Here is a 26,059-nt window from a genome sequence, read left to right as displayed (position 1 = left end):
TATCATTGACTGCTTTCAGGGAAAACGGGGCTTAATGCATGTCAAATAAGATTAGCCTGTGCATACTGATTAGCCTGTACAATGTGCACAAGCTAATGAAGGACGACATTCCTGATTTTTTAATGTTTTTCGTTTAAAGGGAGTCTCTGGTACTGGGATGACAATTTATGCATATGCATTAAGCCTTTTTTTCCCAAAATGAAGCTTAAATTATATTTTTTATTAATGATTTAAAAAAACAACACATCTGAACCTGTGCTTTAAGAAACACTCTTTATAAATTTGAATGGGTTGTGTTCATTTAAAACTTGCAATATAAAAAGCTATAACATATTTTTTTTAACTGAGATGCGTCTAAACGTATACAACAGCGAACACCTACAGTGCCTTCAGCGCTTTGATTAATTACATGTCCTTAACCACCAGGCTAATCACATGATTAATCCCTTGGTGGTCCTCTACACTCAGTATAATTTGTGCTCTGATAAGATAAGATACATAGATAGTCTCTGCGAACATTATATTAATCAAATGGTAATGAACGCAACTCTGGTTGCAACGGCAAGTCGGATACGAACAATAAAAAAGTAATATTTTTAAAAACAAAGCTTCTATCACGAATTAAACATCAGCAGTTAAACTTCAAATCTGAATAAACTTATTTTTACTGATTAAAAAAATAGTTTTTGTCATCCAATGTGCTTCGACGATCTGGATACAAAACATGGCCTGATAACATCATTGGCAATGACATTTAATTTCCTAAAGCTGCCAAGCTGAGTTGTGCTACTTGACTTGTGAACATAAAACATAACAGTTTTTTTACAAAGAGACAACATAATATTTAAACTTGTTTATTTTAAATCAGGTGATTGATATACGGCAAGCATGTCTGTTTTGTTATCTTTCTAACCCGATAATTGTTTACATAACACTATCGATAGGCGTATAACGTGTCCAGGTGCATAATTTATTATTATAAACTAATTAAATACGAATGCGCGAGAATGCGAATCTCACGCTTAGCATATTCGATTGCATCATTATTTGAATCGCGTCGTGCGAGAGTGGGTCTTATGCCATATACGGCCGGCGTAGCTTAGACCAGCCTGCCTATCCGCGCAGTCTAGTAAGGAGAAACTCTGTCCGCAAACGAGACCAGAAAAAATTGTTTTACTCTTAAGCGGACGGAATAGCTCATGACCACACTGATCGCATGTTGCGCAATTTCCCTTCACGCTATTTGTTCTCTTACAGTCGTAAACTACAAACACTGTTATGTATAAACACAAACACACACATACTCTTACACCATTAGAATGACATTTTAAATGAACATTTCGAGAAAAGCATGTAAATACAAAGCAGAAGTAAGTTTCAAAAATAGCATGTGCGAATTCGATGGAAAATATAACGTATCTTTCATACTACCGTACTTATATTAGCATATCGACATTATTCAGTGCAATCTTGAGCAATACACACTAACGCGAACAAGTCTTACGCAACAATCTTGAAAAAATCTCTTTTTAAAAACCATTACTCTTGAGGGCACGAGGCTAAATGATTTCCGTTTTGTTCGCTCAAGTGTTTAAGCAAATATATTCACCAATTATAGTAGTTATTTTACGATTTCAATTTCATTTTACTCAATGAGCTTTCGTAAGCCAAACTATTCAAGCAAACCGTTTAGTTCTCCTCAACTTATGAACGTTTCTTACATATAGTATGTCCTTATCTTATTTTTACGGCATTTAAACCATGATGACATATAAGTATTCGCAAGTGTAATGATACCTCAACGACACTATTATACCAATTACAATGTAATGAGTGCATCAAAAGCTACTTTCGAGGACCAATTTCATTATGAAAACAACTCAAAAATGATCCCGATTATAAGCGTTTGTTTGTCGAATCATATTGCAGGGATAATCGGCATCTACTTGTTTGTACCGTTACTTTGATTGACATGGTCGAGAGGTAATTTAAATATATAACAATGTCGGAGAGGAGGAACAAGCATTTAACGTTAACAAAACAAAGTGGGTGGAGCGATCGCTGATTTGGCTACTGGTCCAAAGCTAAATGGTAATGCGTACAACAGTATGATCATAAATGATTCAAGGACTTTTATATGTTATACAAGTGGAAGGACTTCGAAATGTCATCCAAAAACATAAGATATTTTGTTTTATTAAAGATTCGGAGATGTTAAGATAGATTCTATTTCATGTTTGCCAAATGTTAACACCATTATTTACATTTTATAACCGATATAATTTCTTGCGTCATAATACATTTGATAACAATAAATAAAAACAAATAAAAATATATTTAACACATAAAAATAGTCATCACCAGTTTGGACATTACACACTGTGGAGTAAAAGAAAAATGGATTAAAATATGATCATGGAATGCTCATTTCTATGAATAAATCTGACCGTTCATTAAATACACAACCCTACGTACCTACTCTGTAGATATTAGTCGTAACGATACACATTTAGATGTTACATTTCTTTCTGTCTTCTTTAGAAGGTGTCTTATTATGTCAAACCGTCGTGATATCTTGTCAACATGTGGTGTTGACTTGTCAAAATGCAGTCTTAATATGTCAAACAGTCGTGTTATCATGTTCAAATGTGGTGTTGACTTGTCAAAATACAGTACTATTATGTCAAACCGTCGAATTATCTTGTCTAATTTGATGTTGACTTCTCAAAATACAGTCGTATTATGTCAAATAGTCGTGTTATCTTGTCCAAATGTTTGACATAATAAGACTGTATTTTGACAAGTCGACATCACATTTGGACAAGATAACACGACGGTTCGACATAATAGGACTGTATTTTGACAAGTCAGCACCAGATTTAGACAAGATAACACAACTGTTCGACAGAATAGGACTGTATTTTGACAAGTCAACATCACATTTGAACAAGATAACACGACGGTTTGATATAATAAGACTGTATTTTGACAAGACAGCACCAAATTTGGACAAGGTAACACGACGGGTTGACATAGTAGAACTGTGTTTTGACAAGTCAACATCACATTTGAACAAGATAACACGACGGTTTGATATACTAGGACTGTATTTTGACAAGTCAGCACCAGATTTAGACAAGATAACACGACGGTTTGACATAAAAGGACTGTATTTTGACAAGTCAACATCACATTTGGAAAAAATAACACAATGGTTTGACATAGTAAGACTGGGTTTTGAAAAGTCAACATCACATTTGGATAAGATAACACGACGGTTTGACATAATAAGACTGTATTTAGACAAGTCAGCACCACATTCAGACAAGATAATAAGACGGTTTGACGTAATACGACTGTGTTTTGACAAGACAACAACAAATATGGACAAGATATCACGACGGTTTGACATAATAAGACACATTCTAAAGAAGACAGAAGAAATGTAACAACGTAAGACAGCTATGGCGTGCCATAGATCTACGTCTCTCACTTGTCATAGAGGCGGAAAAGGACAATTTATTATGTGCAACAGTACTGGAAAAAAGACTTATGTAACGCATTATCAATCTATTAATATACACATTGTGCATTTACTAGTTGAGCTTCATGAAACCGGCATAGTTAATTGTCACAAGAAGCATATTGTTATGTATTAATAAAAATCAAAGAAATTAACATTTAGTTTTGATACAAGTACATCGATGAGTTTTAATTGAAGTGTGTTAATTACGTGTACTTAAATAATCTTAATGATTAAAAACGTACGATTTTAAGACGTTTAATATATAACTGATCAGATAATTGCACTTGCTGCAGTAATCAAATAGTGTAATTAATATCTCAGTTAGTTTGACTCCTAATGTAACATTGGTACACGCTCTATGATGAATCGTTAGGACGCCATCCATCCTGAAGCTTTTTAAACTTCAGTATCTGAATGTTAGAGGCACTGAACGGCTGATCTTGAAGCAGCTCCTGAACATCTACGTTTGCGAAGAACTGCCCATCAAAAAGGTGCTCGTAGCAAATGTTAGCGATGTCATGAAGGTTGCAGTGCTTTAACAGGTGGTATAATTCAATTACGGACAAGTTGTTAAAGTCTTTACACGTTCTTCCGTGGCCCAGAATACTTTGCATGTCTTTCTGCGATATCGTCGCATACCCTGGTTTCTCATGGGCGTGTTCGGATTGATTAGAGGCCAAAAGTGTTTCGGTGCTAATATGCGCGCTCGAAACAATCCCATGGTCACCATTGCTATTGTCGCTTGGAATCGGCGGCGCCGGCCTTTGTGGCGCAGAGCTACTGGGAGCAAAGAAATGTCGCGGAGGTACCGAGGGACATGGAATTATATACTCATCTGAATCCTCGTCGCTGTGGGTGGAAACTATTTCCGGCAGTGGGCGCATTTCTCTTCGCGATGTTGGTACAACGCTTATTGTAGCTGCCGTGATTTGTTGGGAGTCAGCGCTCTCTGGGGGTGGAGCCGGGAGTTTCCGATATTTTTTTCCGTTACCGGTTGCGTTGTTGTCTGATTCGTCAGTTAGAGTGTCTGGCATAGAATGTAAAGGCCTGTACATGGGATTGCTAAGATACCCGCCTGGTTCTCGCATTTGTTCTCCTTGTCTTTTGCGACGAAGACTTTTAATACGTTTCTTAAGCAAGCTCTTGATTTCCGTGTGAACGTTGTGAAATAGGCCAATTTTCTTCTTAGAAATCTCCGAGGCCTGTCCAAAATACGATAAGGAAACACATTTTACACGAAACAATAAGAAATGCAACAATATAATTACCCCCAGGTAGCACTTGATATTATTAAATAATTAACTTTAAAAACAATTTTACACACCATATTTAAAGAACTGTAACAAAATAATAAATAACAATACACAAATATCAATAACACGTAAAACTATTCAATAAAACAATAACTATTCTGTAGTTGATATTACCTGAGGACAGGTGACCGGAATTCGTTCTGAAACAAGCAAATGAAGACAAATATATTACAAGAACATAAAACATGTTTATTTGCATGTGATCTTCTGAAGGGCATCCAATATGGATACAATTTATAGACATCAGAGAAAATTAATGAAAAACCGTAGTGTCCATTAATGCAATTCATTTCCCACCTAACACAAGCAATTCTCTTACCTGGTATAGGGGGCGCAATTTCCGTGTCGTCGCTGTCGTATGATTCTTCATCCGTGGAGGCTGCAAACACAAACATCTTAGGTATACATCGCCTGCATAAACCCATTTATGCCTACTGGACTCTCCCATCCTCTAAATTGGATCAATTTATGTCCAAAATTAGGGATGTCTAGTATATTTATTTCTATATTTATGTCACCGTATGGGTTTTTATGTATCTATGTATTTATGTATCCAAATGGTATGATGGTAATACCATTGCCTGACCGTACAGGCTCACTCCGTTAACCTAAGGCCTGTTGAACAGACTAACTCGAGTCGTATCGGGTGCCAGATCGTCTCATTTAGGCTACAACGTGTAATAAATAACAAAATGCAACATAGAAACAGGTGCGATGGATTGATGGACTAATATAAAGGACGAGAAAACGAAGTGTTATACTAAACTCTAAAAATCCTTAATTCTTTTATTATATTAACAACTCTTTCTTTCGTAAAGGGACAAGCTTGTTTAGTTGTTAATTTTTATGATGAAAGATATATTTGTCTTGTCGTCGATCACACATTTGTTGGCTATTTTACTTACGATTGAATGTAATGCCGTCTTTTGCCACGCGGAGTCGACATGCTTTTGGGTCGTAGAAGAAAAGATTTGGACTTTTCAAACACACAGCGTTCGGTGGATCCTGTGGTATTAAATACAACTTGTCGGAGACAAAATCCAGATGTTTACAAGCCGTAAACTTTCTTTGAATAAAGTTGTTCTTAGTAAATTTGTCATCAAAATTACGTTTCTGAACCATTAGCGTTTTAGCGCGAGACTCCGGTATGACCAACGTACTGTAAGATTTTGCTTCGTGTTGGCGTTTCCAGGCGATGACAACGTTTAGGTGTTCTGTACCCAGCAGCTCCAGCGGGCCTTCCGCAATTGTGAGTGCAGCATTGGCATCGTAGTGTACGAAGTGCACAACGTCGTCCGGTTTGGGATGCTGAAACTCGAACACTGTGGGAAACACGCTGGCCATCTGCAAGTAGCGCATTGTGTAAAGAGAGTCGTCGCCGATGGCGCTGAACTGCACGCGTAACGTGTCCTTGAATGACACGTGCTGGGATTGGAAAGAGCACTGGAGATATTGCGCCGTGTCGATAGAGCACGTAAACACGCGCTTTACTGTGAGTACCGTGTTGGCCGGAACCAAAGTGTTCTGACCGCCGCCGGGCGGGATCGACATCACATCTTGGTGGACCAGAAGCTTCGTCGGCATATCTTCAATCACCTGAAATATGTGGATAATGCTATAAGTAAGTGATGGGCAGCTTAACAGATATAACAGACTTTTCAATGATCCGAGATTCTTTATTACACATGTTGAATTCTAGCGATTTGACTAATAAAACAAATATCGTCAAGTACCCATTATAAACATAGACATAAGTAATAAGTTTCCTTTTTACTATTCCCAATCCCTCACCGTCATTATCATTATTGCATTCAACGATCATTTCAACCTCAATTTAGCAAGGTATGCGACAAATACACGTCATGTTGTTTCAACATCGATCGAATAGACGCATGGTCCTCAAATAAGTCTTATTGTGAAAGGTGAACTGAGTGGTATTGATAAATCTTTTTCCTAACATTGCATGTTAAATGGTTGAATTCAGCTGTTACTGGTGATCGAGGGCCGGTAATACAGTAGTTCAGATTAACAAATCGGGTCACATTTGCAATGGGCATCCATTATTAATATGTAAGATCATATAAATGCCATTATGCTCACGTTACAACTCGTTTGTTTTTATATTTTATATTTGAATATTTGTTTTGAAGTAGTTGTGTACGGCGTGGGTTAGCTGTATTATTAGCCTCTTAATGGCACATATTTAATGCATGTTACACAACAATCGTTATCTAATTACGGGTTCAAGTCGTTTTTATTACTTAACATATAATGAAAGAAAACATTTTATAGTTGAACTTTTTATGTTAATAAACGTGTTATGGTAAAAGCGCTACACGATAAAAAAAACAAGGAACCGAAAGGTTTGAACTACATGTACAGCTGCAATGTCTAGCTATTTAGGGTTTTAATTCAGTATATTCATTATGGTATGGTTGAGCTGATGCGAGAAACCTCTGTACCCGGAGGGAAACCCCACGTGGTCTGTATTGTGGCCAACAAACACAAACGCCGACGGAAGGATAGCTACCCGGGTTCTACAAGTTAGCGCGTGTACCAACACAATACGAACGCACCTGAGCGATTGAAATATACTTTGTTGATTTTCCTGGTCTGGTGACAAGTTTCAATTTCAAAGGGACGTTCATAGGCATAAGGTACACCTGGTCCAAGAACATTTGCCTCTCCGCCACGAAATCGTCATAGTGTGCCTTTTGCGCTTCTTTCTCGTCGTGAACGTCTAAAACCCGTATTCGGGCGTACGCGATCGATCTCACCCCTTCCACCAGGATCTCCAAGCCGTCCTCAAACCAACCGGAGTCGTCATAGTCCTCGTTTTGATACGTCTCATTGATCCGGACTATCACGGGAGTATCGCTGCCTGACGCCGCCTCCAACAGAGTCTCTTCCGGTGTGTGATAGTTGTCATCCAAATTGTCCGACATGTTAAGTCTATTTCAGATGTTGTTCGTTGCTTTAATTGTATTACCTCATTAAATCGAACTAACAGTACTCGTAAACGTTTGTTAAATCCATTCTATAAAATGTTGAAATATCTATGTATTACCTCACGTATATTAAGCACACTCTTCAGTTGTTTAAGAATGAGATCAAGATCATGCAATTTATGAACTATAATTGAATAAATTGCACCATCACGTCATGAAGTACGCTTAAAGCATATATAGTAAGAACTTTTACCGACACTATTTTTAAAACTGCACGACAAGCGAACACAATATTACTGCAATCTGATAGCAGTAGTATCTTTGAAGAATATAATCCTTCACTATGTTATATGCTCATATTGTTTTATATCCATAGTTCAATGCATATTTTAAACCCATTCTAACTTTGTAAACAAAGTAGATAAGCCACATGTATTTTTCAGTCAGCTGGATGATTAACACTTCCGGAATGATTCTAATACGCACTAAACAACTTATCGTGCAGTATAAGCGATAACAGCCATTCAACCACTCTGTTCAATGCAACGTTCAAAATGAGGACCTGTTAGTTAACTTTATACGTACGTACCTTTTCGTCCGTAAAGTTACGCATTGTACCAGAAACGGCCCCTGGAGCTGTACGTGCTTATCCTAAAGGAGGTATTGATTTATTTCACTGATTTAGTGATTTTTTTTTATTTGCTTACACGAATGAAGAAAAAAAAAGATAACAGAGTTGCATAGTGTCCGTAGTTGCCATGAGTCTTACAGTCTTACGATGGCAGTGTAGCAGTTATAGAAAGACAGAAGAAAAATACATGAAACACATGAACGAAGAAACCGACAAACAGGAAGTTTATTCAGACTTATAACAAGTACAACGCCTTCATATTCAGATAAACATTTTTTTGTGTCACGTAGTGAAGTCACTCTGGACCCAACCGGACTTTTATTGCATAAACCAGCCTCTGGTATAACGTCGGCGCCATTTTGTTTTCGGACTTTTTTCGAGCAAAATTGCCGCGCCCATGGAGAGTTGTCAATTGAAGGAAAACACAGTGCAAATCATGTCCAATACTTATGATAGTGGTACATAAAGTATGCAGTGCAGTTAGGCTATAGGTTGCCTCGATTTTAGACCAAAATTATGAACTCTCGGTCCCGGGCATTGGAGAGGAACAAGGAAAATTCGGATATCTAAGTTATGTAGTATACATTTGTTTTAAAATTTCCCCCATAGTTCGAGTTGTCGTCAGCAGTATTTCTATGAAACTACATATTTGTGTTTCATAGCTATAGTGCTTAGGCATAAAACACAATCATCTTCGAAGTCAGGTTCCTTTGAGCATGTTTGAAGTAAGCATTTATCCATTATCGTTAATACTTTTTGTAAACACAGATGCACATTAACTTTCCATGGTCAGTTTCCAAGACTTGCCATGCCAACCATCTTAAGTATTCTAATTGTCTGGTCAAAAGTACAAGTCCGTGGTCATTGTATGTTGTAAAACTAACATATATCATGTATTTCAACTTTTAAAAAAGTATTCATTAAATTTTCATGAAGCAAAAAATATCAAACACATTTTAAAATAGTGTGGGCAATTATTTATTTATTTGTTTTGTAAGCTTCTGAAACAACCCTATGGCCCAGCTGGACGACACAAGAGTTGAAATTTAATGTCCCTGTCAAACCAGATTGGTTTAGCCCTGAAGTAAATTAGTTAAGGTACTGTTATTCAGTACATCTTTCAATCTTATTCATGAAAAAAGCAAATAATTAGAGTATTTTTACAGGGCTTATTCTTTGGAACCAACTATTGCCCATTAAAAAATCAGCTCAATATTGGTGGAGTGTCAAAAAGTTGGATTATCCAATAATACAACCCCAACGAAGATAGTGTAAAATCAAATTTAATATTCGTTTTGGATCCTAGAGAAAGTTAAGCAAAATCCAAATTTTTACTTTTCATGTAATGGTAAGGAAATAGAATCTACAAGTACAGTTAAATATCTCGGTTTATTTCTAGATGCAGATTTTCAGGTACATCAATTGTAGATAGTATTTTAAATAAAGTTAATTCAAGAATTATTTTTTTATATCGTAACAAAGTTTTTTTAATAAGTCTCTTAGGAAGACTCTTTGTAATTCCTTAATACAATGCCATCTAGACTATGCATCATCTTCTAGGTTCTGTGGTCTTACACAAACGTTGAAAAAGAAACTACAGCTAGCTCAAAACAAAGTTGTACGTTTTATTCATAACTGCTATTGAAGAACATCACTTTGTGATGCAGATTTTAATGATCTTAAATTTTGAATATTGAATAAAGATGTAAACAATTGCGACTAAATCATGTATATAAGATTTTTAACAATATAGCTCCAAGTTATAAGCACAACAATTTTCTAAATGTAGTGATGTCCACTCGTACGTGATTAGATCGAATGATAAGGGTGATTATCACGTACATCGAGTTGATACTTTTACTTCCAAATCTTTTTACCATAATGCAATTAAAGAGTGGAATAACTTGTCACAAAATATACGATGTACAAAGTCTAAGAAGACGTTCAAAAAACGTGTTAAGAATCATTTATTTGAATAAATGGAAATAGTTGAGAAACTAGAGTATCTGTATTATTAGCTTTTTATCATTTTTTAAGATCTGTTAACCATATTGTAATATACTTTTGCGTCACTTAGATCTACATGTGATGGCTTTAGACTCCGTTTGAAATACGTTTTGTAAGGTTTATCGTCAAAGCTTTACGGGTAATCCAGTGCACTTATATTTCTATAATTAAATATAATGTAATATTGACCAATAAGTGTGATAAATTGTGATAAAGTATGAACCTTATATATATATGTATTAAGATCTCTGATTGAAACTATCTGTGATATATCTGAAATATTAATAATTGTTACTGTTGATTGTATTGATATATCATGTGCACAAATAAAAGTTTTATTATAAAATTATTATTATTATATAAAAATAGCGTACATGTACGTTTAGCTACATTGACATACCATTTTCATATTAATGAGTACTCCTAAAAGCAAAATTTGTTAAAGAATGTAGCAGCACAAATGAAAATAAAAAACACACTTGATTAAATGCATTCTTACTAAAAAGTTTAACTGACATGTGATATTTGTACTGGTCCGATAATTTTAATGTGAACACGTCGTCAATAATATTAGTAAACTTAGAGAAAAAAACAGTTGCTATTTTATCTTTAAGTTTTTCCTTTAAATCTTTGAGTTAATAAATGCTGTACCGAGTGACTAAATTAGTCTTAAAGGTATTTTGAAATTAACTAAGTAAGATTATTAATGCAACCGTTTGTGAACTATGTTTAACATTTTAAAGAAAGCAGCCCATGCAATGTAAAAGCAACACTATTGAAGAACACAGCTTGTTTTTGGTATTAATATGTAATATTCACTAAAGTCTAAGAATAAATTTACAAAGAGTATTTAATTTACTATTAATTTTATTATGACATTTGGGTTTCTAATAACAAATTGATCCAGCCTCTGTCCACTATTGTTTATTGGAAAATCCAGACAGAATGTTAGAACCCCAGAATGAAACTCAAAGCATGTAATCAACAGTTCCATTGACCCTGAATAGACTGTACATAAGTATTGTTAAACTAGGTTGTGAGAGTATTACATCAAAAATCAGAATAATAAATAAACCAATAAATATTTGTAAAAAAACAACAACAAAACAACTGCATTTACACAGTTATTTCTTAGTTCTTTACAAAATTAATATCACCCTCTTGTAAATTTTAGTTCAAATTGATTGCAAATATAAGTAACTGTAACTTAAGTGATATACATTTTTAATTAAAAAGGTGTATTACATGCAGGCGTTTCCATGTCTCAATATGTTCTTACTATTGGCATAAGTGATCTGATCATCACAGTGTGACTCATGGTAAAAAACTTAAGTAATACAAGTCTTTCAATCTAGGTAAGTCACCCGGTAACACAATCATGTTTGACAGTAATTATTTACTTTCAGTAATACACACTTTTTATTTAAATATATAATTAGTTTGGTTGGTAAAGCAGATTTTTGATTTTCCAGCACTGAGAATGATTTCTTAAAATAGGTCTCACAAAACTAGTACAATAACAATGTGCTGAAGCTAAATCTGTATACATGTAAGAAAAGAACAAAATATATAAGTAATATTTTTATTACTTTAAATAACAATAAGAAGGAATAAGAGTATGCTCAATAGAAAAGTTCATATAATAAATAAAATTTAATATATAACAAACATAATTAATTTGAATTATAATGCTAATCAAGCGTTAACACACTGTGTGCACTCCCGCTGAACTACGTTACAATGAGAGGTGCGTCTGTACGACAACGCGATACGGCGTCATAACTACAACAGTTACAGCGTCTTGACAGTTATAGACATACACACGCGTTTACAAGGGTAAATTCTTTGTTTGAACTTACACGTAAAACGGGATACGGTTTTTATTTTCATTTATTAATGTTTCTTTACTCGCTAACTAAGCTATCGAGACATTTTCAAGCGTGAAATCATGATAAAAAAAAGAAGTTCAAATTCAAAACATAGAATATCCAATAAATTCGTTGTTTCTGGCTTGCAGTTTCTGTCACAATGATTGTTTTCAGTGATTTGTATCAAGTTCACTCTTTTACAAACATGAGTTGCCCATGTTTATTCTATTATTGGTGATTTCTATCCGATTTTGCAAAAAACGTTGTAGCATGTCAACTCCGTGTACATGTTACGGTATCTTCTCTTACGACTAAGACATGTTACGGTGTCTTCTTTATAGCGTTACAGCGCCAGCAGGAAGTCAAATTTACAACCATGGAGATTTCGTTCCACGATAGTAGCATTTTGGACGTTAGTATGGATGGCAACAATAACAGTTACTAATTACCTCAATTACTGTAAAGAATTTAACAGGAATGTAGAAAATATTTCACTCATCAAAAGTGGGGAGGTCAATAACATATTTAAGTCATTTAAAAGCAAGACTTCATTTGGGTAATATTTATTTGTATTTCTTTATTGCGTTTTTTTAATTAATCAGTAATACATATTTTAAAGATTCGGTACATTTATTTTTAGATTTGTTTAAAATAATAGTAAAAATATTTTATTAAAGACTGAATTAATCTTAGAATCGCAAATTTATTAATACTAGTATGTGTTTATGTTAATTTTTTAAATAAATCAGTACTGTAATATTTTACAAGATTTTAAACATTTGTTAATAGCATTAATCTAAATGTAAGATCTTCTATTAATTCAGTCTTTAAATCAACAGTTAGTATTACTTTTTTTTAAATAAATGCACCAAATTATAGTACTGATTTATTTAAATCGTAAATTTACTTTCAATAAAGTTACATTTTAAATTCAATCTACATTTTTTGGTATGGTACCTAAAATTATTCTTTTCAAAAGGTTCAGTGGTAGCTCATGTATGCCCCTTAATTTTTTACTGTAGGCAATGCATTAATTAATCAATGCCCCTGGTGTAAGACAATACTAGGTGGCATTAACACCTCATTGTAGGTATACCTCTATAAAGATCCATTTTACCGAAACCTCTACAACATTCACTATATAAATACAATTTACTGAACTTGTTATTTACCGAAACCTTTAGTACCCGTCGATACTATACCGTCCGTAACCTTAAACATGTTGTAGTAAATGCACTGTAACACTCTCTGTAAGACGCCGTAACATTTTTATTCATCAAAATTTATCTCGATACACTTACATGCAGTTAATTTTGAGACAGATCTTGAAAAGATTGATTCAATATTAGTTTTTGCTTACGTTTGTTTGCATTTTCTTCTGTTCAATTTCAGGCTTTGAATTATATTCCAAAGATTGTATGAGTTGTCTATACAGGTCTGTAAAACTTCCATTTTATCGATAACATAGGAATAAATTACATGGGAAGCTGTGAAAGAGGAACACAATATCCGTATTTAAATAAACATTGGCTTACACATAAAAAAACTATTCAAAATTATCGTTTTCATCATTTATTTTTACAACGTCCCGTATCGTCAACAAACTGTGGAATAACGCCGTAACCGTTGTAGTTATGACGCCGTATCGCGTTGTCGTACAGACGCACCTCTCATTGTAACATAGTTCAGCGGGAGTGTTGTATGTGCATTATGGACAATGTAGCCATTTCTCATTTGTGTGATCCAAAATAATAGGTAAAATAAATTGCAAGAGAAAAGTAATTACCAAATTCACAATTGTATGTACATGTATACAGTACAAAAAGCTGTCGTTAAGTGACAAACCATATTAAACATTTTATTGTAATTAAGTAAATACAGACATGTATGGGGATCTTTGATGAATAGATTAAGTGTTTGCATATGGTTTTACATTTCTATAATTTTTGGTGTAAGTATATTTTACTTACAAGACTGCAGCAACTAGAATTTCTCAAAACACCAGATTTTGGCCTAGATCAAAGAAAAAATTAGTTGTAATTGTCAATGATGGCTTTAAATTCTACGCTATTTATACTACCATAATTATAACCATTATTATTAAGTTTATTTTTCTTCTTAATAATTATAATATATTCAACAAAATAGATGTACATGTAATCTAACTATAGGAATTATAACTATTATTTAAAGACTGTTATTAAACATTGCAAAGACTGATAATATATCATTCATTTATATAATACTATCATATCTAATAATAATAATAATGATAATAATAATAATAATAATAATCATCAGCATCATTGAATCGATGTTATATCGTGAATATTACATCACTGAACATAAAATCTTGTTTCACTTTCAGTTTCGCCTATTTGTAAATACAGCATAGTAATTTTTCATTTATAAGAATAATTCTAACATTTGTTGCCTTCAAAGACAGTTCTATGAAAGTTCAATGTATTCATTCAAATTCAATTTATTACCCAAGATTTACAATTATATCGGATAAAGTATTGAGCTACTCCAGTCTTCGTCGTTAATAGCATTATAACGCAGGTGGATCACGCGTTGTGTGTATCAAAGCCAAGATGGTGGGCATTAGGTACGAGTCCACTCTTTACGGAGACTCCGGAGATGGACGAAGTGTTACAATTGGTAATTACGTATATTTACCTAGCATTACATAACATAAAATGGTCAGTTAAGAATACAAATATGAATAAACAAAATCAATTGCAACAATACATAAATTCTATCAAAGCGGTTATGAAAAGTAGTAGGGACTTTTTCGTGTCTAAAATAAGCTTTATGAGAGCTCGAGTTTCAGGGTTAACCATACTATACAATAAAATAAGTAGTTTACACTATTGAAAGCAGAACAAGAATGCTTTGAAGGTGAACACTACTATCAATACACATGTTATCATTACCAAGTTGTGTATCAGTGTCCCATACTGTTAACCTCAATAGAAAATTTGGGTCTAAGTTTGAACATCAAATACATGACACAAGTTGGCGACTACAAAACATTAAAAAACATTGTGCGATACTTTGATTGGAGTGATTGTGCCATTCTGTGACACTGCATTACAATTCAAAATCGTTCATATAAAAGCAGATGAATCACTTAGGCAACATTACAATATCCTTATGAAATCCGTCGCCGTAAACGTGCATACAAGAAAGTCATGGCTTCTTTATAAAACAGTCAATGGCACATTTATCACCAGTTTTTAACTGAAGTGTTCAGTTTGATAAACATGTCAAAATAATATGTGAAAATTATCACTCACCTTCTGACTTCTTGAAACTTAAACAAAAATCACAATACAAACCACCTGAGATAACGAGTTGTTGCCAATACACGAGGTGTCGCCCTAAATTAAAAATGTTATTAAGTGAATCATACATTTATTACGCAAACAAACTTAATTCCTTTTTAATAAACGCGGAAATGCCTATGAACTGGATCAAATAAAAAGCCGATTATTAATATAAATTGCAGATTAAATGGACCATCCACTTCGAAATCTGTCTTTTTTCTGTTCGTGAACCCTTGCAATAGAAAGTAGCAAACAAATGAGCAACTCATTAAGGGTCCGATCCTCAAAATGTAGAAAAAACTATTAATAAATTCCCGTTCTTCCTTTGTTGTGTAAGCAATTGTCTTTACAAATAAATACGTCTTCAATCATTTTTGGGCTACTAAGATGTTAACATATCATTAAAGGGGTTTTATACACATACATACTACCTTTAATCGATAATTTTTTGTATAAAGGTCTTGACGGATTGCAAGAGGTAAGAGTCGTTTTATTTTGTGACATTTCAAAGGCATTTAATATATGAAAGCATGAATGACTAATTAATAAGCTAAAACTATGTGCTGTCTCGGGTAATTTACATTCGTGGTAAAATCACTATTTTAGGACATACGTGAATTTGTCGTAATCAAGGTCAAGGTCAAAATGTGTGTGCGTATAGAAAGACCTTGTCCATATACACATGCATACCAAATATGAATGTTACATACATCTGAAGCGGCATAGCAGTTATGAGCATTTTTCGAAACCTAAACGCAAAGTGTGATGGACAGACGGACAGTGCAATTACTATATGCCCTCCTTCGGGGGCATAAACATGTGTTAAAATATACACATGGAATGCTCATTTCTATGAATAAACATTACCGTTCATTAAATACACGACACTACGCACCTACGCTTTAGCGACCGTCTAAAGTGCTTAGTGTAAAATTCAGGTCGGTACGGCCTAGCTACTAGGAGCCCAATTCCCGCTTACAACGCGTATCCGCGCAAGAAAGAGTTGTATAATTTATGCAAGAGGTTTGAGTTACCCAATTAGGTTTATTCAAAAATGGAAAGATTATGTTAATATCGTGTTAAATGCAATAGTTTCGAATGGTGTTTTATAGAAAAGAATAAAAAACAATGATCGTATTGTACGTGTCGCGGAGGAGATTGTTTATGAATGATTAAAATAGTCCACTTTCTGCTGCGTCTGCGTGACGTAGTATTTTCGCTCATGTCATTCATAAATCTGAGGCTGGCGATAAACAAAGGGGAGTCCGGGTGAGAATAACGCACTAGTATAAGGTAACGCTTGTTTATATTCACAGGTCTCAATTAATAATACGTTGACCACGAGTTCAACAATTATTACAGGGATACGATAGACAACATAAAAAATGTTTCATTATCGCTGAAACTGAATATTAAAAGGATCTTTTCACGGTTTGGTAAATTGACAAAATTGAAAAAAAATGTTTCAGATTCGCAAATTTTCGTTTTAGTTATGATATTTGTGAGGAAACAGTATTTCTGAACATTTACCATAGTCCAATATAGCCATGATATGTATCTTGTGACGATTTGAAAACCCAAAAATTATAAAGCGTTGCAACGCGAAACGATTGAATAATTTGGAGAGTTCTGTTGTTGTCGTTTAAATTGACGAAACTACGAAGATTGCTTATATAAGGTATAAAATACTTAAATTGTGTATATCCGGCGGAATAGCCGAGAGGGCTAATGCTTTTTTACTTCAGACTAATTCCAGGACTCCGGGGGTCACTGGTTCGAGCCCTGGTACCGGCTACTTTTTTTGTTTTTTTTATATTTTATTCTTGATTTTTTACTGGAGCTTTTAAGATCCAATGTTAACATTTATCAATATAAAGCATTTAATGACAAACTTCAAAATATGCCAAAATCTGTAAAAAGGCCCCTTTAAAAAAACATTTAAATATAACAAGAATATTCTCTAAAAAATGTAGTATTGCTGTTTTGAAATAAGGTTTGGAATATTGGTTTCTAAATAACTTAATTCAAAACAAAAGTTTAATTATAGTGTTTTTTACTTGTTAGTCGCATATTTACCGCATTATAATGTGTGTTATAATAGGCAAACCATACATTAGTAAAATTCAATCTGCCTTCGCACATAGAAGGAATGGGTCAATTAGGTGCTGCGTTTCCTTTGCTTACTTTGCTCAAAGGAATTGCGGAGCGTTCTTACATAATAAAAGTCGTAGTCGCATGGTATTTGCGTTTAGCGTCCTATTTCGTCACGTGGTTCTTTTTCGCGGGTGTTATGGCATTCATGATATGAGGCTATTAATAGATGCGCCTGTCGATAAACAAAGGAAAGTCCACGGGCGATAACAACGCAATAGGTTACGCTTTCACATACAACTCAATGACGTAGTACAGGTCGTAAATTGAGGCTATTAATAGATTCGGGAAAAAGTTGACGCTTATTTATATTCTCAATTTTCACATAAGTTCAACAATAACTTCATACATAGACAAAAACAAAAACATGTTTCATAATCGCTTAACCCGAATATAACAAACAATTTATAATAATAATACGAATGACCTGTTTCGTAACCTCGTTCATGCTACTACAGCGGGTATTTCTGGAAAACGTTCTTTGGTTCTCAACAGATAGCGGCGATCTTTTGTATTTACGGGTGCTAGCAACGCAATAGTAGAAGGTTAGTAGAAGGTTTAGCTTGTTTATATTCACAGTTCTCAATACATAGACAGTTGGATATGAGTTCATCAATTGCTACAGGCATACTATAGGCAACCTCGAAAATGCTTTATAATCGCTAAAACCGAAAACAACTAAATATATTATATTAAATATATTTATAAATAAATATCTTTTAAAAATGTAGTCGGCGTATACGCTGACTTTGAAATAAAGTTAGCAATTTACTTTTCTAAATAATTAAATACAATTAAACAAAAGTTAAACTATTGTGTTGTGTTTTTCACTTGTAAGCTGCAAAGTCACCGCATGAAATGTGTGTTAGCATTGTCAAACCGCACATTAGTGTGAGTAGATAAAATATATACTACGGGAGAGCACTTCATATGTATCCTCATATGCCTTGTTATGAGTATCTTTCTTCACTTTCGAAATATATCGTATGTTTATATTTGATTTAAACGCAGTTTTCTTTCGACACATTTAAATAACACGTCAATAGCGCCGTCATGCGAAAATGGATCTTATGCGTTTCGGCAAGCGTTTGTTAAACCCAACATGTGCTTTTGCGCAGTCAGGCCATAGGCGATGCTGTTCGCTTTAAAATCACTCAATATGTTATGTTTCTCCTATCCAGAGTGAGAGATAGCTGAGTGGGCTATTTATATGATGGGCGCATATGGAATAAGACCCATTTTCGCATGACGAGGGTCATTACAAATCTCATTGCGAATTGAAAATGCCACATTTAAGAACAATGCTTTTTGATACAAAATTGAATTTAAAATAGCAAACTTGTTAATAATGGCAGCCTATCCACACATTAAGGAATGATTTCCAGACGTGCTGACCAAGTACGGCAAACATTGTGGTATGATAATTAAACGATTTTCTCTTATCGTGACACTATACTATTTCGCTAATGATTGTTTTCTCATCTTGGAGGCGAATGTGAAATTCTGCGAGATGGATTGTAACGCGTAATTGTAACAGGGCCACACTTTGTGTCGTTTGAGCATACAGAGAGTAGTCCGGAATTCCTTACACTGAGCAGTGCAACATCCTTTGAATTGAGCACATACGCAGTGATGTAGCAAAAATTCAGAGGTTGTATCTCGAATCAGCTTATTAAATATTCGAAAATATTCATGCGTGTCTGTTGGCGTTATGTAAAAGTCACTAAAATGAAAACTGAGTAAAACAGCTACGCCTAAAAGCGCATTAGTGCTCTATACCTATGTTTATGTCAGCGTTGTTGACACCGTGTGAACTGCTCGGGTAACAAGTAAAGCATTAACAGCAATGTTTATATACTTTTATTCCTCCATATACAAGATACGAAGATTATTGTATATTTTGAATTTGTATATGGTGTAAAAAATCAAAAGTTTTGTACACGGAACTTTCATTATGAATTTATATTCTTGGTGAGATAGTCATTTGATATTAGAAAAAATATTCCTTTAATATGAGGGTGACTGCAAATTTTCTTTATCTTAAGTTCTCATTACCATTTTCATCATACTTTCTATGCTTTCAGAACTTCCAAAAAGCATGTTGTTTCTATTTTGTCTTAGTTATTTCTATGAAATAATAAGGATGATAAAAAGTGCACACAAAACTCGACCCGTGCGCTAGGACACACACTTTATAAAGTTGAATGGCGTGTGTTCATTTCAAACTTGCGATTGATTTTGAAAAATGAATTGCGTGTTAAATTATGCAATAGCGAACATCTTCAGTGCCTTCAGCGCTTTGATATCATATGCAACAGTACTGGAAAAAAAAGACTTGCGTTACGCATTATCAATTTATTAAAACACACATTGTGCATTTACTAGTTAAGCTTCATGCAACTGGCATAGTTAATTGTCACAAGAAACATATTGTTACATGTATGTATGAATTTTATTGTTATGTATTAATAAAAATCAAAGAAATTAACATTTAGTGTTTATACATTTACATCGATGAGTTTTAATTGAAGTGTATTAAATACGTGTACTTAAATAATCTTAATGAATGAAAACAGTATGATGATACCGTATGATTGTAAGACGTTTAATATATAACATAGAGGATATTTGTTGGATTCGGTGGATTATCGATTTTAATTCACGAGTGATCGTAGAAAATAATATTTTCACGAGTGGCGCAGCCACGAGTGAAAATATATATTTTATATGATCACGAGTGAATTAAAATCGATAATCCACCGAATCCAACAAATTTTCTGTTTATTTAATGTTTTTTTTCACAGTTTATATACATTGTTAAAGAGTTTAACCAAAGAATTATCTTGGGAAAATGACGTCATTTCGTCAAAAAATGACGTCATTCAACATAAACAGTGAAAATTATCGATAATTTTCACTGATAATTTTCATTGTTTGAAACAGTGAAATTATCAGTTTTAATTCACTGATATTTCTCTATAAACCACAAGAAAGCATAAAATAATATTAAGATAATTACACTCGCTGCATTTATCAAATATTGTAATTATTATTTCAGTTAGTTTTACTCATAATGTAACATTGATACACGCTCTATGATGAAATGTTTGGCGCCACCCATCCTGGAGCCTTTTAAACTTCAGTATCTGAATGTTAGATGCACTGAACGGTTGATCTTGAAGGAGCTCCTGAACATCTACGTTTGCGAAGAACTTCCCATCATAACGGTGCTTGTAGCAAATGTTAGCGATGCCATGAAGGTTGCAGTGCATTAACAGGTGGTATAGTTCAATAACGGACAAGTTGTTGAAGTCTTTACACTTTCTTCCGTGCCCAAGAATACATTGCATGTCTTTCTGCGATATCGTCGCATACCCGGTTTCTCATTGGCGTGTTCGGATTGATTACAGGCCGAAAGCGTTTCGGTGCTAATATGGGCGCTCGAAACAATCACATGGTTGCCATGGCTATTGTCGCTGGGCACAGGGCTACTGGGAGCTGATAAGCAATGTCGCGGAGGTACCGAGGGAAATGGAAATGAAATCTGAATCCTCGTCGCTGTGGGTGGAAACTATATCTGGCAGTGGGCGCATTTCTCTGCGCGTCGCAGCCAGAGAGCTGGAGTCAGATGCCCTTATGCCCAGTGTAGATGTTGTGCTTGCTGTTGGTGTAGTTAATATATCAGTTGGAGACTTTGAGTTGGTTTTACACGATGTTGATACACCGCTTTTTGTAGCTATCGTGATTTGTTGCGAGTCAGCGCTCTCTGGGGGTGGGGCCGGGGGTCTCCGTAATCCCATGGTACTGTATTTTTTAAGTCTTTCGTTTCCGGTTGCGTTGTTGTTTGATTCGTCAATTTCAGTATCTGGTATAGATTTTGAGCGCCTGTACATGGGATACCCGCCTGGCTCTCGCATTTGTTTTCCTGGTCTTTTGGGACGTAGACTTTTTTGATAAAGCTCTTGATTTCCATGTGAACGTTGTGAATCAGGCCGATTTTCTTCTTAACAATCTCCGAGGCCTTTCGCAACAATAAGAAAACACAGTTTACATGATACAACAAGAAATTCAACAATAGCATAATTCTCATTATTAAATTGATCACATGTATACCTTGATATTATTAAATAATTAACAACAAAATGTAACAGCTAACATATTTTAACAACTGTAACAAAAAAATAAATAACAATACACAGGTATCATCAATAACACGTAAAAATATTCAATAAAACAATTAACTATTCTGTAGTTGATATTACCTGAGGACAGGTGATCGGAATTCGTTCTGAAACAAGCAAATGAAGAAAATACATTACAAGAACATAAAACTTGTTGATTTGCATGTGATCTTCTGAAGGCATCCAACATAGATACAATTTATAAACATCATAGAAAATTAATGAAATGCCGTATTTTCCATTAATGCCATTCATTTCTCACCTTACACAAGCAATTCTCTTACCTGGTATAGGGGGCGCTTTTTTCGTGTAGTCGCTGTCGTATGATTCTTCATCCGAGGAGGCTGCAAAAACAAACATCTTAGGTATACATCGCCAGCATTAAAGGGACCGTCAAACTCGATTGACGAAATAATAAAAGTTCTAAAATACCGTATTTTTTACAATGATTAGTTAATTTTGATTAAAATATCATGACTGGTATATTACATTATAGGGATAATACACGTTTTCGAGGGCATGATCATCTGCGGGCGCTCGAAAACTCTGTTCCTGCCCGAGTGCGCAGCACGAGGGCAGGCAGGGATTTTGAGAGCGCCCGCAAATGATCATGTCCGAGAAAATGTGTATTTTCGCTAGTATTGCATAAACAAATCACACATCCCAAAATAATGTTAAATAACATTGAAAACAATATATTTTGTTCATTCGACATCGACAAAATAATTCGATTATTTCAATACAGTTCAATGTTGTGTTTTACACATGCCTCATTCGGTCATCATCCGAAATGACGAGGCTTTTCCTTCGGATAGGCAGTTTTCGATTTAAAATGTGTTTAAACAGTGGATTAATGCAAAGTTGAAATGCAGCCGCGCAAAGTTAGAAATGAGGAATTATTTTGGAATTTACAGCAGGAACGTTGAAGGAACATAAACACTTACATTTACTGCATAGTCTTTTGAAAGTGTTGAGTAAATAACCTTAACTTCATTGACGTTGCCAATAAAATAAAAGCTGTTGTCAAGAGAGTGCAGATGGTATAACTTTAAAAGTGGATTGAAATAGTCATTATCCCTGCATGCATGAGGAAACTGGTGCTTATTCAGTTCCCCATTTATGCTTGGAAAGTCGTCGAAGGCTGGAGAAGAGAAGTAACTGCGCGTGGACCAGATTATGGATATGAAAAAAACACATAACAGGGCTTGAACGGCACGTGAATCGCATTGTTAATACACGATTTCTCCCGTTCAAGCCCTCCTTTTGCCAAGTTTCTGCACCCCGCCAGAGGGCATTATAGATAGAGTTTATGCAATAATACTTGAAAAAAGTTGTTACGTTTTCATATTTTCAGTATAGACCGTTCCATAATTTAGTAATTACCCAATTATCTCCCCTGAATACTCTCCGCGTCCGCCATTACACTACTGCGAAACAACAGGTAACATATATAAGAGAGCACCGATTATTCAACGGGTGAATTTCTTTCTTTTTGTAAAACGTTTTTGTTTGTCATGCAAATTGTATGAAATAAAGTTTTTCTGCTAGAGGAGATGTTAAGCTAGTGTTATAACAGAAAAATGTTTGAAAAACGTGCATTTTTTCGGTATTTGTCTAGGAAAGTAAACACGTTGACACAATAAAAAAAAACATTTAATTAAACTAAATGCAATATTTATCATTTGATTATATGCATCAATCTTAAAATCGCGTAATCCTTTGCATTCCAGTGTTGAATTGCCCGTTTGTTCTGCATAATCCGATTATCTCGTTTTGATCAGATATTATCCAGACTTAACTAACAACATGGCGTCATTCCGGGGTGTCATAAACCACACTGGGTGGCAGATGACAGTCTGGTCATTAAACACAATTGATGATGCCACCATGTCTTCTCTTTCTGGTAGTATTAAGCAGTCATTTGGTTTAATATTTTACCCCCGACATACTTAACAGTTGCGTTCATTAGATATGTTACATATTGTACAAATTAAAAGTTATGTCCAATATAGAATATCAGAAATTGTACACCGTAAAGATACTGGTTTAATTTATGAAAAAAAGTATTTGATAATTATAAAATTTACCTAAAAACATAACATTTAACGTATTTAGCGGGTATCGGTTAATTAAAACTACGTCATTTCGTATGAAGATTTAATGTTACGGCAATGCACGAACGACATCATAAAAACAAGAAATTACATTTGACACGAACGGGGGTAAATAATGTTTAAAAAAATATATTAATACAGATATATGTGTGTTAAAATGTTAGATATTTGCCACTCATACTCACTAGTAACGAGTTTTTAATATACATGAATACACAGTTCAAATTGCATCATGTAAAGTTGTGTTTTTCAGTTGTATGTTAATATTCCTCAATACCGTCATTCTCTGTACAAAACCCATCAAATTAAAATTACATGTAAATACTGTCATGCACTTCGCTTTTAATAGGGCTTTGTAGTACGTTTATTTTCAATGCACTTTCTATTACTCACGTGTTTATCACACTAACGTACTCATGCCATTCATAATTATATTTTTATAATTAGATGTATTACTATTGTAATTTATTGAAGCTTTTCTGCAAAAAATATTACGGCTTATGCATAGAGCTCTTTGTTGTGCCAAATTGTTGGCCTTTCAGTCTTCAGATAATCTTTAATTTGATGCTTATGCCGCGTTTTTAAAGTTGCAAATAAATGTTTTAATAAATTAGTTTGGCGCTTAATAATATATTTTTGAAATATTATTTAGGTGTTTTTGTGTGTGGATTAATTGACTAAACATTTGGTGTCGTTATCCATATGTTTTGCGTTACTTCAAAGACCTATAAAATACATTTTTTAGTATTTTTTAGCTTTATAGCTGTTAAATGATTCACAGATGCAAATATAGATATATCACATAGATCACATTCTCTTCATCTTCCGAATAATCACATAAAATATCGTCAAGATCAATATCACTCTCTCATGATAAAAAGCTCGTTTTTTAACGTGACAAAATTCCATCTAAAAAAATTAAATATAAATCCAAACCACAATTTTTTATCTTTGATATCAGTTAGAACAAGAAAAATAATGGAAGGCGTATCAAAAATAGCATACCGTACTTAATATAATATGTTATGATTTTGGAATGTAGATTTTTACCAAATGAGACCAATTACAAACAATTAGCGGTAATTAATTGCGCGAGAATCTTTAATAAGTATTAATTAAAATATAAATTGCTTGATGTTGCGGCTATTAACATCAACACAACAATACATGCGTGAATTGTTTGTGAAGCGTTAAAAGTAACAAGTCTAATCAAAGACATAGTATGAGCGACTGAACCGGCAAATTTTCGCCGATGATTACCACTTGATTACAGATAAAAAAAAGCAAATACACGAAAGCATTTTAAACATTTTATTTGTAACAATCCATCTCAACTTCAAACAATCATTTAAACAACAAAAATGTGATGATCGCCTCACATTAATTCATTAAGTAATTTATTTATCCGACAACGGTTAAGCGGGTATTCTCTACGTCTTTGGCTTTTGGAATCGCAGACTCGCACCAGTTAGCAGCAGTGTAATGGCGGACAGTCACGTGACTGACAATATGGCGGCGGTCAATTTATCGATTATGGAACGGTCTATATTCGGTAATACATTTTACTGGGTATGTCTACCAGGTAACTACCAGTTAACTATAAATAACGCAAGTGAATTGATCAACATTGTCACGTGGTAAACCCAGTTATGCAAAATGTGCATGCGTAGTGAATTGTATATATTATATATATATAAAATGATCAATATACTTGCGTTATTTATAGTGTGTATATCGTTATGTCACCTATTTTCGCGATGTATTTTCGATTTCACATCGCAAAATTGTATAAACGAATATACTGAAAATATGAACTTTTTCAAGTAATGTTATATGCCAGTCGTGATATTTTAATCAATTATAAACTAATAATTGTAAAAAAGACGGTATTTTAGAACTTTTCTTTTTTCGTCAATCGCGGTTGACGGTACCTTTAAAACTCCATAAACACTGAAAATCAACGATATTTCGCAAATTAAAGTTAACCCATA

At 34.1% G+C, this 26,059-nt stretch overlaps 1 protein-coding gene across 3 annotated transcripts; it reads right to left on the bottom strand.

The window, feature by feature from the left end:
* Positions 1 to 2,180: 2,180 nt before the first annotated feature.
* Positions 2,181 to 8,588, bottom strand: LOC127862288 (uncharacterized). Of its 3 annotated transcripts, none has more exons than XM_052401357.1 (5): positions 8,377 to 8,588; positions 5,745 to 6,435; positions 5,159 to 5,218; positions 4,954 to 4,979; positions 2,181 to 4,728 (listed from the first exon to the last, which is right to left on the bottom strand). In XM_052401357.1, the coding sequence occupies exons 1-5, from the start codon at positions 8,398 to 8,400 to the stop codon at positions 3,883 to 3,885; spliced, it is 1,647 nt and encodes a 548-aa protein (XP_052257317.1). In that variant the 5' UTR covers positions 8,401 to 8,588; the 3' UTR covers positions 2,181 to 3,882. The 3 variants fall into 3 exon arrangements, with proteins under 3 accessions (XP_052257317.1, XP_052257316.1, XP_052257318.1); XM_052401356.1 differs by lacking the exon at positions 8,377 to 8,588 and adding an exon at positions 7,416 to 8,321; XM_052401358.1 differs by lacking the exon at positions 8,377 to 8,588 and adding an exon at positions 7,907 to 8,321.
* Positions 8,589 to 26,059: the final 17,471 nt, after the last annotated feature.

The sequence above is a fragment of the Dreissena polymorpha genome, chromosome 16, assembly GCF_020536995.1.
Source record: "Dreissena polymorpha isolate Duluth1 chromosome 16, UMN_Dpol_1.0, whole genome shotgun sequence".
Lineage (NCBI taxonomy): Eukaryota > Metazoa > Mollusca > Bivalvia > Myida > Dreissenidae > Dreissena > Dreissena polymorpha.
This window is presented reverse-complemented; position numbering and strand designations above follow the sequence as displayed.

Bases quoted from the DNA above. Each gene is read 5' to 3' on its own strand.
- LOC127862288 (XM_052401356.1), bottom strand. From the start codon at position 7,784: ATGTCGGACAATTTGGATGACAACTATCACACACCGGAAGAGACTCTG. The intron at 5,219-5,744 runs GTAAGTAAAATA...TTGTGTTTGCAG, and splicing joins AGACGGCATTACATTCAATC to CCTCCACGGATGAAGAATCA. The intron at 4,729-4,953 runs GTAATATCAACT...TATTTTGGACAG, and splicing joins TTCCGGTCACCTGTCCTCAG to GCCTCGGAGATTTCTAAGAA.